The 20,511-nt window shown below is 41.0% G+C and overlaps 1 protein-coding gene across 2 annotated transcripts in view; it reads right to left on the reverse strand.

Annotated features, from left to right (window-relative positions):
- CDH12 (cadherin 12) overlaps window positions 1–20,511 on the reverse strand; it is a 344,128-nt gene that overhangs the window by 103,877 nt on the left and 219,740 nt on the right. The window contains exon 3 of one of the 2 annotated variants that reach the window (XM_075542992.1): window positions 11,010–11,129. The exons of the other annotated variant lie outside the window; for it this stretch is intronic. Within the exon in view, the coding sequence (XP_075399107.1) occupies window positions 11,010–11,129 (120 nt within the window). The remainder of the gene's footprint in view (window positions 1–11,009; window positions 11,130–20,511) is intronic. 2 annotated transcript variants of the gene reach the window in all.

The following is a 20,511-nucleotide window of genomic DNA, read 5'->3' on the forward strand; positions in this document are numbered from 1 at the left end:
AGCCTTTACCAGAGTAGAAAGCCCCATCTTTCCCCCATAGATTGTCTAGGGGTTTTGAGCTGCTGACCTAAGGGATCACAGCCCAACTCTCATAACCATTAGGCCACAGGAGCTCCGTTTCAGGTGGTAGTGGAGGGCAAGTCACTGCAGTAGCAAGAGACCTAAACAAGTAGGGAGATGTGCCTGCCATTCGGAACATGCCGGTACCAAATAAATGAATGTGTGACTTTGTAAGTAAATACATTTGCAATCATGAGTCAGTCTTACAAAGTATAATTATAAATCTTAGTCATATTTTCTGCCCTGTGTCCATGTTGTGAAACAGCATTATATTTCATATGTATTCACATTGAAATAACTAAAATCTCCTGGGTTTCTTTCAAGTAAAATTATGAATAACTGTTTTACCAAATTCCAACCTATAGCCAATGGCTGTATGAAGTGATTGCAGAACATTTATATTTAAACCTGTGAGGCTTTGCTGGAGTTGCTTCGTCTATAAAGTAGCAAACATGAAAAAAAAACCAGATAGTTTTAATCATCAACATAAATCTAAAGCAGGCAAATACCAAACCGGATCCAATAAAGCCCCGTTGTATCTGTCATTCCACGGTCTGCTTAACAACGGGAGTCCCTGCCTGATGCAAAATGTTGGCAAGCTCAGGTGCCAACTGAACAGGTCAGAGGTTAGTTTCCACCTCAAGAAGCCTCAGCAGAAAAGTCTGGCAATCTGACCCAAGAAACATGAACAAACAGACAGCAACACACCCTGTGGAGCCTACTTCGACTGTCAGAGCAATGTACATAACATCACGGTAATATGATTTGAGATTGATATGAACGGCGTACTCATGGGTCAGTCCATACAGGCATGATCACGAAAAAAGCAGATAATTCTTAAGCTAAGTATATGATATAAACAAGATAAGATGGCATATATGTTAGAAATGGGTCTCAGATAATAAAATATACATATGAACATGCCCCTTTACATGAATACGACATTAGATCAAGTCCCAACCTATTCCCTGCCTATGTTATTTTATGAAATCATTATGATATAGTGTCAACTATAGACCAGTATAAAAAACATATGTCTTTATTTCTTTTATAAATTTATCGGCTTCCATCCTTTGCTAATTAGGAAGAAGTCTGAGAGTTTGTCTTACCTGTGATATGAAACTATTACAGGAAAAGTTAGCTTCATTCTGGCTACTACACCCTAGTCGTGCAAAAACTCACTGCCGTCGAGGTGATTCTGACTCAGAGCAACTCTCTTGAACACAGCACTGCTTCTAGGGGTGTCTGGGACTATAAATCTTAACAGAATCCGAAAATTTCATCTTTCTCCTGGAAAGAGGCTCATGGATTTGAACTACTGACCTTTCAGTTAGCAGCCCCAAATGTAACCCAGCATGTGTGCCGCAGAGCTTTCTTAAACAAGGGCTTTGGTGCAGATTTTCCTGTGGATCTATCTTTGACTCTTTCAGTCTGTCTAGGTTTTGCTGCTTCCTCTTCAAAACAAGGGCAAAGGTTTTCTTCAGCAGCCTCTTTCTCGGAAGTGGGAGTTGAGTCCTTCTTTAGTGTCCTTAGTCTGGAAACTCTGCTGAAACTTGTTTACTCTGGGTGAGCCTGCCAGCCTTTGAAATACCAGGGAATCGCTTCCAGCATCACAGCCACACACAAGCCACCACAGTGTGACAATGTGACGCGCAGTGGCAGTTCTGGAGAGGAATATTAAAAATACCGTGCAAAAAAGGACAGGCTGATCAGTATTGGAAGACGTGTGACCAGAGTGCTCCTTAGAAGATAGGATGGCAAGACTTCATCTGACATGCTTTGGACACAATCAGGAGGGACCAGTCCCTGGAGAAGGACATCATGTTTGGTAAAATGGAGAGGCAGCAAAAAAAAAAAAAAAAAGTAAGGCCCTCAATGAGATGGATGGACACAGTGGCTGCATCAATGGACTGAGGCACAGGAAGAATTGTAAGGATGGTCCGGAACATGGTGCCGTGTTTCAGTCTAGTGTCCATGGGGTTTCTATGAGTCGGCGCCAACAACATCAACAACCACAACTCCCTTCTCTTGACTTAGTTTCTTCATGTCTGCATCTCATTGTCTTGAGAGTGTACATCTTAAGTTAGATGCCTTGTCATGTTCATCTTCTAGATAAATGTCTGGTGTTTATTCATATAAATATTGCCTTCCTTTGGCATGACTAAGATCTAGCAATCCATTATTAGTTGATTCATTATCAATATGAAACTATTACATGACTGTGTTCGCCTGGGAGGCCTAGAGAAACAAATTCATAGACACTCATATGTGTATAAGACAAAGCTTTATATATTAGAGCAAATGAATACTGAGAACATCCCAGCTCAGTCCAGATCAAGTCAAGTCCGATATTAGCCCATATGTCCTATACCAATCTATAAATTCCTCTTCAGACTCACATAACACATGCAAAGATGCCAAATGCAGGAAGATCACAGGCCAGTGGGGGTAAAGTCTTGTGGATCCAGTGGTGTTCTGAGTATCTCAGCACTGGGTGTTTCCATGTGGCTCCTCCAGTTTCAAGGATCCAGCGTAGCTCCGTGTGTCTTGTCATCAGGAATACGAAGCAGAATGTGTATCTGGCTCCTGGTGAGCTATTTATCTCCTTTGTGCATCCAAATGAGGTCATTAAGCTGTGACTTGGTTGACAGGCTAGACTCCACCCCCTTGCAAGTTGACAGGACATTAGGTAACTGCCAAAAGACATATTTTTTTCCTATCCCTTTCACATTTACATTTTCCTCACCCCAATAGCCATTTACATTTTTCTCACCCAAATCCATTTACATTTTTATTATCCTAATAAGTGTTTATTTTATGAGTCAGTTGTGCTTGTTTTTCTCACAAAAGCGCCTTAATCACTGACTTGCTTCAAACAACCACCAATCAACTCATTTTGGAGATAATGCTAATAAAAACCCAAGCTTCTTTTTAATTTCTTCTCCCGGAGTCTGGGGAGTATGCAGTGTGGTTGTCATTGCTGGCTGTCAGTTGAGGAAAGTAAATGTCTTCACTTGTGCTCACATCTCTGTGGTTAGGTCACCGCTGGAGCTCCTTAAGGGTGTGGACGATGAAAAGTGGGTGAAGGTTCGGTCTTTACTCCCTGAGGACCAGCCACAGGAAGTTCCCCGCCACCAATCTGTTCTCCCTAAGACAGCCATAATCATGAGGACAGCACATCAAGCCCGGTCAGGGCCCTCCTCTACTCTGAGTTCCTCAGAGGCTGTGCACATCCGCCAGCATAAACTCCTCCTGCCTTTTCTTTTGAAAATTTCCTGAATTAAAAAAAAAAGAGGACCTGATTCAAAGGGCTTAAGTGGAGAGCAAATGCTTTGAAAATGATGAGGGAAAAGAATGTACAGATGTGCTTTATGCATGAATTGTGATAAGAGTTGTAGGAGCCCCTAATAAAATGTAAAAAAAAAAATAACATGTCTAGAAGGTAGTCTTCCTCATATCTATTTGTTCAGCCTTGCAGAATTAGAGCATACTCTATGAGTAAATCCAATGCAGTAAACTACTGTTCACGATTCAGATGCATGGAAAACGAGGACATGGCTTTGAGGAAGCAGTGGTGATTGGGTGGCACACTTCCCAATGACAGAGACTGCTGTCGTTAGATACCATGGAGTTGATTTCAACTCAGAACGACTTCATGCAGCAAAATGGCCCCAGAACTTTTTATTGCAGCAATCATTATGAACCTACATTGCCAGACTTCCATTCATCTGAAGCTCTGGATAGGTCCGACCTGCCAAACTTCTGATTACCAAATGAGTGCTTAATTGCTTATGCCCCTGGGGCTCCTTCCATACCAGAGACTTGGGTTCCATCCTGGCCAAGCATCTCATAAACGATCACCACCCCACTGTCGGTGGAGGATTGCACTTTGCAGTGGTGCTGAACAGGTTTCTGTGGATCTTCTGCATATGAGCCAATGAAAACCCTTTGGTTCGCTCAAGTCAGAGTTACAACTGATCATGGGATGACACAAGATCAGCGAATGTTTCCACTAATTGTGCTGATGAATAGATGAAGTTGAAATACGAGTCATCATCTATTAGTATTAATATTGGTCATTGTTGACCAGAGCATCCATGGTATATTCTAAATAATGCTATTATAGAACTCTGTGTATTATAGATGGCATGTTATAGGAAAAATGTTTAATAAAAGACTGTGCTTTTTTGCATCTGAAAAAATACATCTCTCAGAAGACCATACATTCCAGTATTTTTCAATTCCTGGTTAAACTTTCTAATAGGACTTAGAGAAAGCATTAGAAAAGATATATGTAAACAGACACATCAATGTGTTAGAAATAGCCAATAAAGATAGAATAAGTTAAGGGAAAAAAATAACCTTACAAAGACTGAAAACATAATTGGATTGTTGGCAATGTAATGTTCTGTTTTCCAGTTATATATTTTATTTTAAAAGTTGTGAGATGTGCTTGCTGTAACCATTGATATAAAATAATACATTTTATTATAGCTTTAAATTATTTTAAAATGTTAACTTATTTGAAGTGATAATTCATTCAAAACAACACCAATGAAAATATTTTGTTCATCGTTCCACAAATTATACCATCTCTCTCCTTTAGCCATATGTGATGCTTTATAATATCACAATACATCGTGAAGCCGAGTAACTCAAAAAGCATTGCTATTTAACCATAGAAATCTTTATGAAACACAGACAAATAAAAATGTGAAACTCTCGTTTCGAGGCTAGGTATGCACATTTCCACAGGCAGAAACATTTTTGTCAGATGGTTTGTTGGCTTTTGAAACAAACAAAAAATATCTGAAGATGCAACAGGGTGCGCAGGGCAAGCTATTCCAGTGAAAGTCTCATAAGAGAGACCTCGATATCCTGGATAAACAGGCAAGTGCTATGTCATGAAGGGGGAAAAATCCCTTTGTCCAATTTTTCTGATCTTTTTCTCACTAGTGCACTTTTCCATTTTCTAAAGTATCTTCTTATTAAGCCCCCATGATTACCCCTATGTCTCTAAGAACATCTATTAGGATTGCACAATTTGGAATTCTGAGAAACAGTCTCAATAATGCTTTGAGGTCACATCTCTGCTTTAAGTGGATCAGCAGATCCCTTCAGAATCTACTGTTGGGCTTTTAAAATCAAACTACTGTTTCTTTTTTTTTTTTTTAAGCCAGCCCTCTAACAGGACTGAGGTAAATGTGTCACTGAAAGAGCTCAGCCGCAGCTTTCTGATCACGGGCACATGTTTAAGCACATTTGTTTGAAATCAGCGCATGCATGCAGGGACTTTTCCCAAGGCTGCTATTGCTGCGAGTCACCATCTAGTTGGTTGTGACCCATAGCAACGCTAAGCACAACAGGACAAAACACTGTCCAGTCCTGTGTCATCCTCACAATTCCTCCGATGCCTGAGCCCACTGAGGCAGCCTGTCCATCTCACTGAGGGGAGCCACTATTTTTGATTTGCCCTCATACTTCCAACTTGAAAAATGCTAAAAGCAATCTTCAAAGGATTTCATGGCCTCCTTTTCATAGACATCAATTAACCTGAGAATGTTCTTGATTCACTTCCAGACTCAGGGAGCTAGCAATGCGTCTCCTGTGTCATGGATAATACCATATGTTCACCAAATGACTAAATACTTAAATCCAGCCCCATCAGTCCATTTCCCATCATCTACTTTAACACTTCCAATAATGTGAAACTCATAATCTCAATTGACACATTGTTATTTACATGCAAGCCTTATCTCCTTTAATATATATATATATATATATATATATATATATATATATATATATATATATAAATGAAGCCCGAATCCTTTCGTCCTGTAATGCATGCCAGCCACGATAGGCCTTTTCCTGTAGGGCAGCACGGGAACAGCTCATTTCTCTCCACATGACAGTTCTACAACTTTCCAGCGGCATGTATCACATCTCCCAGGAGTATTTTTCTTTCAAGGCTGAACACTCCTTGCTCTTTTCTGCTGACGTGAGTATTCCACACTATCTCAAATAAGGCAGGCAGAGGTCACACGGAGTTCTCAGGGAGGGTGATGAGCCAGAGGACACGGCACTCACTGTCTCTAGTGCATTTCGAGGCATGCAATCCTCACCAGATAATCAAAATATGCACATAACTGCTAATGCCACCTACAATTTCATCTTAAGAGGTGTCTATTCCTTGGCATGGCTCCTTTCTTATTATTAGTATCTATTGTATCTTATTAGCATCTATTGATTTCTGTGCTCTATTTATGTGCATAATTAGTCCTTGACTTAATGCGCCTTATAAATTCACTCACTCACAGGGGAGAAAATCCTCATTTTGTGTAGGTAAACAATCCAGCTTTTTTCCTGAACCCAGAGATTCTTTTCTTTCACACTAGCTCTGACTGAAGTGCCTGAATTACGCAAGATTTTATTCTGAATTTGAGACTAAAAGCATTTCAAGTCACAGAGTATTCTAAATATTAATACAGCACTAGAAAGAATATATATATATATATATGATACTTATAATATGTGTCTTGAAAATGCTTTAAGTCTCTAATTCAGAATAAAAGGATAATATATATTTATATATACAATATACTTATATAATGTATATAAATAGTCCACATGTTAAACATGTATATGCACACACATATACATTCTTTTACATGGGTTCAGGCATAGGAACGGTTGTGAGAATAGTGCGGGACCACCTTGCAGGGTTTCAATCTCCTGTGCAGAGGGTCACTATTGGTCGGAATTGACTGGATGGAGCCCTATGATGTTTCACAATATCAACAGCAACTATAAAGTATTGACTCCAAATATCATCATTGACCCAGGCTTTATTTTGTAAGGGGCTTTGCGGCAATTCATTTTCTAAGCCCTAAAGGCTTGCTGTGAATGGTACCCTGGTGGTGTAGTGGTTACCAGTTGGACTGCAATCTCTAAGGTCAGGAGGAAATCTCCAGCCACTCAGGGATGGAAAGAAGGGGCCTTCTGCTCCCCCAAATACTTCCTGTCCCAGACACTCCAGGGGGACAGGCTAAAGCCTGTCCCCCTGGAGGGTCCCTGTGAGCCAGGACGGACCAGAGGGAAAGGGATGCTTCCAGTCAGAATCAACTACTTGACAATGGGTTGGTTTGTTTATTTGTTAATTCCCATTTTCTTTTTTAATCTTGTGAGAAATACAAACAAATGCTTTTCAATTTTTATTCAGGGCAGATAATTTCACACTTAAGGCGAATAACTTCCAGATTTTCCAGTTTTTAAGGAGGGCTATTATTTCCGGATCTATTTCACAGATGTAGCAATTTACAAGGTGGAGAAATAAGCTCCCCAAAGCGACTTAGATGTTAGGTATGTGGCGAAGCAGTCCTATCAGCAAGGAGATCTTTATTTTCTGTCCTTTTAAAATGAAGAGTAAAGGGAAATTGTAATCTCTTTGTAAATATTTTCACACCAGAATTTTGATGAGACTCTTCTTTGAAGAATTGTTTTAAAGTGTATTGTACATTCAAATGTGGGCAAACAGAGAATATTAGTTCTCCATGCATTTTATTTAATAACAGCAAGAGGAATCATAAAAGGAAGCTATATGGCTGGAACAAATGGGGGGCTATTTCTGAAAAGTCGCAATTATCCTTGATTTTTTATTTATTCTTTTCTACCACAAGGTTATAAATTTAACAGAAAGTCTTCTAAATCGTTTCTGTGCATGGAGAACTGGTTATCATCCTGTTAATGAAGAGCCTCTTCAGCCTCTCTTTTCCTGTCTAGTGGGCTGAAGCATAGTGAGAATCAAGACTTCTGTCTCCAGTGAAAATCTATGCTTCAAAAAATCCATTACATGGTTTATGCCACAACTGTTTCGCCCTTAGTTCTAAATAAAAAGCACAAGATAAAAAGTTAAAATGCGAAATTATTAGAGGGTTATTATCTCCATACATATTCTTTAGCGAAACATCACTTTCCACAGGCAGTAGACTTTGGCGCCAGTTGTTAGTGACCAAGTAAATCCACGGGAGAGCATGTGTTTTGACTCATACACTCGCTGCCTGCAAGAGTATTACTATGCTTGCAGTAATTTTAAACTTAACTCTAACATGCTTAAAACAATTTTTGAGTTATGTGATTTTTCTGATTTTTTTATTTAGATAGAAGATAAAACTCTAGCCATTTGACCAAAAATAAATCCTTAATCTTTCTCCAGCCACTCCTGTTGGGTCTATAAATATACAAGTCAGGAAAATCTGTAAAGGGGTTGTATCTTTCACCATTCTTATTCTAAGTGCACCCTTGGCAAAGCATTTAGGAAACAATGGCTTCTCTGAAGAAGAATGGGCATCAGGATGGGAGGAGGGTCTATAAAGAACCTGTGAGCTGGAGATGGCCCAGCCTTGCTCCCTGAGAGTGAGGAGGACAGGAAGGACATGCTGAGGAAGACAAAGGGTTGCAGCCTCCAGTATGGAATACAACTCCATGTAAAGTAGACCAAATTCCTCACAACTGAACAAATCGTTATCTCATTATGATAAATGAAGGAAAGATTGAAATCAAGGCTTTCGTCTTGATTAGATCTACTATCAATGCCCATGGAGGCAGCAGACAGGGATTAAACAAGACATTGGCCTTGGGTCAATGCGCTGCTCAGGACCTCCTTAAACTGCTTAAAAGCAAGGGCGCTACTTTGCCAAAGGTGTGCCTGACCCTGTTCATGGGATTTCCAGTCACCTCACAGGCAGGTGAAAACTGGACAGGTGAAAAAGGAAGCCCGAAGTGAAATCAATGCATCTGAATGATGGTACTGAGAAAGGGTGTTCAAAGTACTTGAACTGCCAAAAGACACAGACGTTGGTGTTGCATGGAGTCGGCCTGAGGTCTCCTTAGAGGCAAGAATTATTAAAAAAAAAAAAAAGTCAAAGGCTGTGTCCTGAGCCTTCCTGGCCTGTCTGCAGCACTTGTTCTTTCATCAAAGTCTTTCCCATCCTTCCACTCTTAGACAGGCTAACCACTCCTTGTCTTTCTCCTTCAGCTTTCCAATGACTTTATCCCTTCTCTCGCCCACAAGGGAAGGAAAGCAAATGGCAATTTAGTTGACAGGAAGATTTGACAGGTTCTCCAGACCCACTTTAATTGAGACGCACGAGAGGACTTTATTTTGGGGGCACCATAAATATATGTTAATTATTAATTAACAATAATTTTGACACAAACTGGTTACAAAACTTCAGGCCATAGCCATCCTGTACTTATAGCAAATTGGTACACCTGACGTTAGCACATGCATTTAGAGGAGGTACACATTTTAATTTCTGGTAGCATTTGAATGTATTGTATTTGAAATGTTACATTTTCAAATGAATGTGGAGATCGAATGATTAATTTCTGAATAATAAATAGTCTTAAATTCAGTTTTCAATTAAAGTTTAATGTACCACCGAAGAGTTGATAGAATGACTGTCATTACGGTGCTCCTGGTTTAGCTGTGACATGGAACAGCTACTTGGATCCTTGGTCACTAAAGAAAGGTTGTTTGCCTTGGTGGTGGTGGTTAAGTACCATCAAGGCAGTTCCTACCCACAGTGACCCTATGCCGCACTGAGCAAGACTTTGCCTGGTCCTGCGCCATCCTCACCATTGTTCCTAAGCCTGATCCCGCTGTTGCAGCCACTGTGTCGTTCCATCTCCTTGGAGGTCTTCCTCTCTTTTACTGCTCCCCTTTAGGCAGCATGACGAGTCTCCAGGGGGTAGTCTCTCCTGACTGTATGTACAGAATATGTGAGGTGAAGTCTTGCCATCTTCACCTCTAAGAAAGCTTAGCTAGATAAATAGTAACTGTCAGTGACGGCAACTCATGGTAAACAAATGTATAAGAGCATGAAAAATTGCTAGTCACCCACCATCCTTATAATCACTGGCATGCTCAAGGTCTCCCTCATCCTGGCTGACCCTCTACTGAACCAAATATACCATCCTCACTGAATTATTGGTGGCTCTTGATGTGGTCAAAGTGGGCCAGGCAATGTTCTGTGGTGAACCATAAGGTTCACATTGGCTATTTTGGGGAAGTAGCTTGTTATGCCTTCCTGACTACTACCAGTCTGTCTTGGTCTGAAAACGCCACTGAAATCTGCCCTACTGGTCTCTGCAGTACTGACAGCATACCGTGCAGCATTTTAACTGCTGAGAAGATACCTTAGTCAGTCTGAGATCAAAGAGGCAAGGGCTGCACAGAAGAGATAGGGCACCTATCAAAATAGATTTTTTGGCCACTTAAATGAGAACACAGAATCTCCCCAGGGCATATCTACAGTCTCATAGTATTTTTCAATGTTATCATTTAAGTAAGAAATGTAGGAAGGAGAAAATACATCCTATGAAAACAGAAACAAAACCCACTGTTATGAGTAAATTCTGACCCACAGTGAACATTCAGGGGCCTGGATGAGCAATAGTCCGTGGGTTTGCTCTCCTTTCTCCCCATCGCAAGTTCAAGTCCATACTAACCCAAACCAACCCTCTATGACCTGTGATGTAGATAGAAACAGAAGATTCCTATTCTTTCCGCATGGTAATAAGATCTACAGGTGAATATAATTGAACCCAGTCAATAAATCCTGCAATTGAACTTGATCTTAACCAGAAGACTCAGAAGCAGCCAAATACACATAACTTGATGCCAATATGAACAAAATCACAGAGAAAAGCCTTGACCAGCACACTTAGACTTTACAAATACTCCCAGATGTGCAAATGTTAAGATTTACACAAAGCACGATCAAAAGGAAGTAGTTCTATGATAGAAACGTGAGATCCTACCTCCCTTTACTTCATGCCTGGCATACGGAATCTTTATTAGAATATGCAATTTCCGTGCCAGGATTTAATTAAAGTTTAAATATTTGAAAGGGCGGTGATAATGTTGCCTCCAATAAAACATGTACCTGTCTTCGGATCAATAGAGAAATAAGGTTGTCCCTGAAGGATGCTGTAAACGACTCTGGCGCTGTTCCCATAGGTTGGGTCATCTGCATCTGTAGCCTTGACCTGGAGCACGTATGCACCTGAAAAACAAAGACAAGAGACTCCAGTACTTCCGAGTTCACAGCGCACAAAGCCATGTCTACCTTCTCTCTCACTCCATCTTCTTTGGCAGTAAAGGTCACAAGGACGTGATAGCATGGGGGATAGTGTAACCGTTAGGGCCAAGGTTACCATGGTGGGCCATGCCACAGTGGTTCATACAAAGGGCTATGTGTCCATTTCCTGTAGGTGGGTCGTTGACACCACAAGTCAACATTATCGTCCTCCCTTTGATTCCCCAGAACAAGAAGAAGTGGTCACCTTGAGCTCGGTCTGCTTATTGTTGTTCTAATTACCCGGTGAGTTTGCCAAAAAAGAACCTTTAAAGGCTGACAGGCTTACTGTGATTTAAGAGAGCGCTAAGCGATCTGCAGTGGCAACGTCAACATTGTAAAATAGTACTGCAACATTTAGGAAGTCTCTAAGTAGAGATAGGACTTTTGATTCATTAAAGAAGCGTAACTAATTGCAGACATAGCTATGAAGAGCGCCAACATGTTTAAAGACCGAATTAATAGGTGTCCTTTAATATCAGAGGACCCTAAAATCCACCCTCTCTCTCTCTCTCACTCTCTCTCTCTTTGTATTTAAGACTCAAGAATATTGTTTATGGACTAAGGGAGATTGGAATGGAGTTGTTCATTTCATTCCCCTAAAATTTTGCCACAAAAACTCAAAATCTTACTTAAGCCATTGTCTAAATTTTAAAATCCATCTCTTTTTAAATTCCTGATTTATGTTATCATTGAGATATTACTAAGTTGAGCTATTTGAAACACAGGACAGGAAAATACCATGTTAGTGAGGAGAAAAAATTCCTACTGAGCATTTAAGGAGAAAATATCCATCAAAATTAGACACAGAACTGAGCTCTTTCCATCTCGAAGAAACTGCAAAATAATTGCTTACTTTAGGGAAAGCAATGCTGCCCATTTCTACTTAGTTCCTCATTCCTTTTCTCAACAGGCAATCAAAAATTGGCCCCCAAACAGGTCCCAATAATAATTCATAAAAGGTAAGAAAATGATCCTTCCATTTATCAACCTTTTTTAAAAAAACTTAATGATGTGTTAGGATGAGAAAGTATCCCTCTCTGTATACATTCATTGCCAGTTGCTATCTTTTCAGACGCTTTGATGGAGTCTTGCTGTATCAACAGATGGGAAATGCACTGGGTTCCAGTGCCTGTCCTCAGGGAAGAAACTTCCCGAAGGGAAATAGGCAGACACCGCTTAAGTAAAATCCTGACTTATCCATCAGCATCCCAAATATTAAAGCCACTGGTAATGGTTATTAGTCAAATGTTTACTTCTGTGAGGCATTAGAAAGTTAAATTAAGGAGTCATTAAAACTAAATCATTTCATAATGTTCGAGAAATGAACAGCTAATCAAAAGCAAACTATATTTCTCTTAGTGATGATTTTTTCCTCCAGTGTCCTCTTCTGGACCTCCAGTGTCACTTCATCATTCCTCTGCTGTACAGGCAAATCTACAAATATTCCATTCTGCCCTGATCTTCAATATGCTGCTGCAATGGAAAAGCTTGACCTAGCTTTACTCCACTGTTGCATTTGAAGGAAAAAAAATTCCTAAGATATATTTAATAGCACATCCAGTAAACTTTCCCCCTCAAGTCTATACCATGTGCAATGAGCAAAGAGGAATAAGAAGAGGAACAAGAGCCCGTTTTCCTTTTCCATCCTCATTTTAATATTAATACAAACCTCTCAGTGCATACACTGAACAAATATTTCCCACAAAAAGTAGTATTAAATTATTTATATTCATATGTTTTGCTTTACAGCTCAAATATTTAGTGGAATGAATGGAGGGATTGACCCCAAACCTTAGATGTTGCAGACACCTGCCATATCATCCACCCTCTCTAAGCTACTCAGGAGGGTGGCAGGATGGCAGGAACAACCATACTTGTAACACATTCCTCCAGTTTCATTCATAGCCTCAGGGATGGTCCTCCACTCAGCTGCAGAGCAGATGAATCCTGCTGGAGCAGAAAGCCCGATTCCAGTGTGAGCCACCTGAGAACGCTTACAGCTTCCTCTGCAGGCGTGGACAACATCATTAGATGACATTCTGTCAGTTCCAGGATTTCATGAGATTCATGGGCACACAGACATCCACGCATGCACACACACACACACACACACACACACAAGTTACAAAGCTGCCTTCACTAAGAGTCTCAGACAATCACCTGGAACACGTACATGCCCTATGACTACTTTCTCAGGAAGTCCCCGAGTCGTGCAAACTATAAATCCGTTGACTACTAGCGTCAAAGTGGACAGTTGAAACTCACCCAAGGGTGCCACAAAGGACAGGCCTGGCTCTGCTTCTGAACGGTCACAACCTCGAAGTCCCTATGGAACAGTGACAATCGGCACACCTGGAGTTTCCAGGGGAGACATAGCCGTGATATCAACTAAGTCTTTCTTGGTATGTCTTAGCACACCGATTCCTGACATTAATCGATACGGAACACCCAGGGTGTAGGAGCAGAGATTGTGATCAGGGAAATGGTTTTGGTGAGCAAGGCATTTGCACCATCAGTGACTTCTATGGAAATCAAAATGTCCTTGTCTGGAGCAGCCTGATTGGAATGTGGCCTCTTCTCCCATAGATTCCAAGTCCCGGTGGCTAGTGAGTTATGAGTCAGGTTGTAAAGCACAAATTTGGAAACTCCCAGCCACTCCCAGGGAGAAAGTTGAGACTCTGCTCCCAGTGAGGTTGAGAGTCTCAGAGACCTGCTCTGAGTGGCTTCCACAGAGTGGCAGTTCCACTCTGTCCTCTGGGGTCACTGCGGTCCAGGAAGGACTGGAGGACAGTGCGTGAGTGATCATGCATAGTTGGGGTTTATAATGAAGCCACTCTCAATATCGAGGTTCAGGGTTCACAGAGGAGGCAGCGCTGGAAAATAAAGGGCGTAAAAACGTTAGTGAAAATGAAACCTCTTCATGTTCCATCAAGCACTGCTTTTATTAGTGGCAAATCCTCGCCACTAGGAAAGTAAGGGCTATAGCTATTATTAAACTCTATTTAACACCAATGGATAAAGTCTGCATTTGAAGCAGCCGTTCAATGAGATTTCTTTATTCCCATGCAATGTTTACTGGAGCAAAGGAGTCCTCCTGGTGTTTTGTGATCAGGATTGGATGGCTAACGGAAAGGTTGCTGGTTCAAACCTACCACCCATTTCCAGGGGGAAACACGGTACTGCCTGTCCCCCCAAATAATTAGTCTTTGATGGCAGTAGGTATGTGGTTTCTAGTTGATGAGAGAACAGAGAAATTGATCACTCAGTAGTCCAGAAGCCCAATGAAAACAAAAAATAGAGATGATAATCATATAGACTACAACTCAATAAGGTTTTCATGGATTTTATTTTGTTACCTAAAGGAATAAGGATTACTGTTTGAAAATAAATTGGGGTAACATTTTAATATGCTTATATGTACATGTTAATACAAACACATGCATTAATAATTAAATATTGCTTGCTTATGGTGTTGTACATCCAATCATAACATAATTTAACCACATCTTTTCTACTGAACCTCTATATCAACATAAAATTATGCTCACAGGAATTGTTAATAGAGGGCTACATTACCTAGCGTAATCAAATTAAGTTACAGTCAAGATTCTTTGGTCAAACACATATTAAAAGCATTTAAAAGTCCATGTTGCTTGTCTCATCAATTCTACTTTTGAGAATCCTGCAATTAGAATATGCGTGGTCAAGCATATATATTAGTTAGCTATCAATATTTGGTGGTAAAATATTAGGATTATGCAGCCATTAAATGAAAAGCTATATGAGGGGGCTTCAAAAAGTTCATGGAAATAGTCACATTAAAATTCATTTTTTCCACTAACTGAAGACCCTTTTCACACACACACACACACACACACACACACAATCACAGCAGACCAATTACTCTCAAGCTGTTTTGCTTCATTTAGATCATTGTGATCCTGATTGCTGGGTAGAACTGTGTTTTCAAGTTTTCAAGGCTGTGAACCTGGGGGGAGTAGCTGGAGTGGAGGCGTGGGCCAGAGGAAGAGGAGCGACTTCTATCTTGTGGACTATACCTCACCCTCAGGACTACATTCCCCAGAAGACCTTGGGCGTGACATCCTGTAGTGGGAGCAGAGGATGTATGCATGGAAGCTTGAGCAGACCTGTCAAAAGTCAACAGCATGGCTGTGCAGGGAAGGCAGGGCTATGGCGGCTGCGCTAGCCTGATGCTGTGTCCTTCCTCCTGGAAGTTCACGATGAAATTCTCCAGCATGGCCTCTAGGGCTCCAAAGAGAATGATTCTCTTGATAAAGACATGAACCCTCGTATTTAGAAGCAGATCAGCAGGACTTTCTCCTGAGGTGCCTCTCCATTGGTTTGAACTGCCAATCACGTGGTTAGAATTTGAGAACTTCACCATCGGAGCCATCCAAACAGACCACTTCCAAATGCACTGCATGGATTTGCAGCATCACGCAGTCATTTACTCTTCCTGTCAAGAAATATTTTAAAAGGATCGCTTGCACTGCTCTATTCTTTACACGTAAAACATAGCTACATAGTCTGCAAAATGCCACTGCAAGTGCTTCTTATGTTGTATTGCTTGTGTTTGGGAAATTAAATAATGAAACTTGCAAGAAAACTCCAAAAGACCAGTGAACCGTGTTTAATTTATTGTTTTGATAAATATGTTTAGTTTTCTGGTTTTAGAAGGAGAGTCCAGCGTTCGTGCTCTCCCCTAAAAAAAAAAAGCATATGCAATGATATGCTCTTTGCTTTTTCTCTCCCACGCAATTCCCTCCACAGGCACAGATCTCTGCCTTCTCACAACTGTCATTTGAAAAAGTGTCCTAAGTGCCGGCTCCTTCATCCCCTTCTATACCACAAGCAGTGTGCTACAACATAGTAGTGCGCATTTGATATATATATATATTACACACATTGGCATACTACAAAATCCATGAATCCCAGGGTCAGTTTCTATCTACACTGCCAGAGACAGCACGCTGAGAGCCCTCATGTTTGTGACTGTGGGTGATGAAATTCTCTCCCAGACCTGTGCTCTGCCTTTAGCAGGCCCAAGGTCGAGGGGTTTTGGTGAAATCTGACTAACCCATGCTGCCTTCGCTCCCATGACACCTCTGTGAACCCCTTGTTATTCTTGTTCTAAAACAGAACTAATTATTTTCTTTTCTCTACTACCACCACGCTGAAACCCTCAGAAGTTCACACATTCTTCTCGCTGGCTTACATAATCTTTCACACCCACCATGCAATTTTATCGTTGCGGCGCATGAAACTTTACACACAAAGTGTGCGGTTTCAACTAACTCCCCATTAAACGTGGATTGATTGAAGCTTTGTAGAATGCATGTCTACACACAAAGCAAGCAGATCCACAAGCAGGAGACCACACAGCTCGCGATGGCATGCAGGGGCTGTAGTTCACCCTGCATTTGGGATTTAATTGGCCTTGAATTTCAAATTCTCTTCACAGTTCTCACTTTGGAAAGCAAACCCCAAGATGAGTGGCATTAATTGAAAGAAACAAAGGAACTGAAAGCAAGCCTGTTTCATCACAATCTGGAAACTGCAAACAAAGGAGTGTGGGAGCCGCTCTCTGCATAACTCTTAGCAAGATTGATGCCTGCGGCAGAAGGCCATTTGTCACTTCACTTTCTCTTGTATTCCTCTTGATGCGTGGGGTTCCTGTGAGTTGGTCCCTATTGGCTGGATGATAGTGCGGAGGGAAGGTGTTCAAACCCACCAGACCCTCTGCGGGAGAAAATAGAGGCTTTCTACTCCTAGAAAGATTTTCAGCCTCAGACACCCAAATGGACACCTTCTACAGTCCTATGCTGTCACTCTGATTCAGAAGTGACTCTGTGGCAGTGAGTTTGGTTTGGGCTGGTTGGCATACACTGGGTTATAACCTAGAAATAATATATGTATTATCAGAGCTAGAAAGGTATACAATTATTGAAAAGAATAGGGGGGAATTCCTCAAACTTATCTTCTAATAAAGTTGGAAAATATATGTAAATTTTAGTAAATACAAGGGGCATTCAGCTGTCTAGACATATAAAGCAGAAAAGTTTTTAGCAATAAGCCAGAGAGAGAGAGAAAGAAAAGATTTGGGTGTGCCTAGGTGCACAATACTCCAGTGCCATGGGGAAAGACATTGACACATGATGTCTGCTAAAGCAATGTAAATTATAAAGTAAAATGAAGCATAGACACACAGCACGGGATGTTAGTCTGTAAAGTACCTTGGTCTTTAATCAATTTTACATGCAGTTTCACTACACTGCTCACAGTCACTTGGCTCTTCAGCTTACATCTCTGCACACTGTTCCTGTGTGGGCCTCCTAAGTTGAACATGGCTCCTCCAGTTGGCTTTTCAACCAGCGCTAACTATAAGGCATGTGTGTGACATGTACATGAAAAGCACTAAGTCCCGGGCCTTTATCGCACATGCTAATCCAATTCTTCTTGAAGCGACTCGGGTACTGATTTTTTACTTTTAAATCTTTGCAGACGAGTCTGAAGAGCTGTTCACTTTTTATGTCTGTCAACTGGACTAGAGTCCAATACCTAGTTTTTGGTTAAAAAGAAGTCCAGAAGTTTTTTATGCAAGTATTTGTTGGTGTCTATCTATTATCAGGTGATTTGAAGCAAAGGAAATGATCTTTATGAATATAGGTTGACATGTTCTGATCAAGTGAATGTCTTAGAAACAAAAACTGAAGATCGCCAGAGATTATAACAACAACAACATGTCCTGCCAGAGTTTCTCACCTGTCATAAGAAATTTAGAGTTGAGAGAGCAGCCGTGCGACCAGTTTTGCAAATCCATCTGAATTCCTGAAAGAGCTTTGGTGGCGCACTGGCCTAAGGCTTGAGTGACTAACAAAAAGTTCTGTTATCCACATCCACCAGGTACTCCTAGTGAATAAAAAAGTCACAGTCCCTATCGACAAAGATTTACGGATTTGGACCCCTATGGAGTAGTGTTATTATTCATCCTCATACAGCCACAGAGCACTTGATTTATCTGAGCCATTGTTGTTCTTGTTTGTTTGTTTGAGTTCATTTTGAGCCCTGCTGTGAGAGGCCTGATGGTGCAGTGCATATGCACTGGGCTGCAGACCTGGCGGTCAGCACTTCCATACCAGCAGCTCCATGAGAGAAAGACGGGGTTTTCTATTCTCAAACAGCTACAGCCTCAGACACCCACACAGGGTCCCTACGAGTCAGCACAGCTCATGGCAGTGAGTTGGGTTTGGGTTGATTGGTGCTCTATGGAAGAGACTCTGAATCTGTGCAAATGCTCTCAGCTTTCACCTACAGAGCCATTGGGGGTATGGACCACCTCCCTTGGGGTTAGCGGTCCAATGCTTGCCCATCAGTGCCACCAGGAGAACCAGGCTGCTATAAGTCATGAAAGTAAAGCAGCCGGAGTTCTCCATAACTCTCTGAGAGGGCTCATCCATTACTGGAGGCCACATAGCCAATCTTTTTATGGCAGACCCTGAGTACCTAAACCTGTATGCCCAAAGCAAATGTAACAAATCTATGTATATTTGTTTCCTCCTTTGCAGAAATGTGTGCTTTTATAATATGTACTTCCTACGCCTATTAAATAAGTCAATCGCAAATAGTACATGCTATTTCACATAGTAACAAGGAGCTGCCAGATGTCCAGGCTAGATTCAGAAGAGGACATGGTACAAGAAATATCATTGCCGATGTCAGATGCATCTTGGTTCATATCAGAAAGATATTTACTGGTGTTTCATTGACTATGCAAAGATATTCAACTGTGTGGACCCTAATAAACGATGGATAACATTGAGAAGAATGGGAACTCCAGAACACTTCATTGTGTTTGTTCAGAGCTTGTACATGGATCAAGAGGGTGTTGTGTGAACTCCACAAAGGAATACTGCATGGTTTAAAATCAGGAAAGATGTGTGTCAGGGTTGCATCCTCTCACAATATTTTTCAGTCTGTGTGCTGAGCAGCTCATCAGAGAAGCTGGATTATATGAAGAAAATTGTGGCATCAGAATTGGAGAGGAAGGCTCATTAGCAATCTAAAATACACAGATGACACAACCTTGCTTGCTGAAAATAAGGAGGAATTAAAGCACTTGATGAAATCAAGGATTGAATTCTTCAGTATGGATTACAACTCAACATAAAGAAAACCCAGAATCTTCAAAAATGAACCAATAAGTAACATCATGATAAATGGAGAAAAGGTTGAAGTTGTCGAGGATTTTGTCTTATTTGGATCCATAAGCCATGCTCATGGAAGCAGCAATTAAGAGAAAAAGATGGATTGCGTTACATAAATATGTTTCACAAGACCTCTTTAGAGCATCGAAGAGCAAAGATGTTACTTTGAGGAATAAGGTGCAACCAATCCCACATCGTGGTATTCTCCATTGCAAGATATGAATTTGGAACTTGAACAGTGAATGAGGAAGACCATAGTAGAATAGAGGTATTTGAAGTGTGGTGCTAGAGAAGAATATTGAGAGTACCAGAGACTGCTAAAAGGACAAACTGAGCTGTAGTGTAAAATAAAACCAGAGTGCTACTGAGAGGCGAGCCTGGCATGCCTTTCTCTTACATACTTTGGATGGATCAGGAGAGACCAGTCCCTGGAGAAGGACATCATGCTTGGTAAAGTGGAGGGACTGCGAAAAAGAGGATGGTCCCTCATAAGGTGGATTGGCATAGTGTCTGCATCAATGTGCTCAGGCCTAGGAGCCATTATGAACAGGATGCTGGACCATGCCGCGTTTCCCTTTATGATGCATAGTATAGCGTTGGGCCAAAGTCAAATCAATGGCACCTAACAACTGAAATATTTCACATATATTATTCAAGCATCCTTAGAGTGGATTCTGCTCACTTGAATGTATGAAAAACAAAATAATGTCTTTCCTTTTTCACTCTTTGGGACCACACAAAGGCTGATGATCTTCAAATGTGTTCATCTTGTCAGGAATCTTACCCTTAGTATCCAAATAATCATCTGAATATTTTTCCCATCTATCAAGTCGACCCACTTGAAGGCACGTAACAACAATAACAATATCAAACATTCAGGAGTTCTGGAGTCAGTTAAGCTTGGACTGCTAATTGAAATGATAGGAACTCAAATTCCCAATTGCTCCAGGAGAAACATGAAGCCTTCTGACTGGAAGCAGTTCTACATTTTCTTTGAGTCACTCTGATTGGAAATCAACTCTACAGTGGGTTTTGTAGGGTATTACTGATTATCATTGAGTTTCTTACTGGAAGGTTGTTAG

The sequence above is a fragment of the Tenrec ecaudatus genome, chromosome 2, assembly GCF_050624435.1.
Source record: "Tenrec ecaudatus isolate mTenEca1 chromosome 2, mTenEca1.hap1, whole genome shotgun sequence".
NCBI lineage: Eukaryota > Metazoa > Chordata > Mammalia > Afrosoricida > Tenrecidae > Tenrec > Tenrec ecaudatus.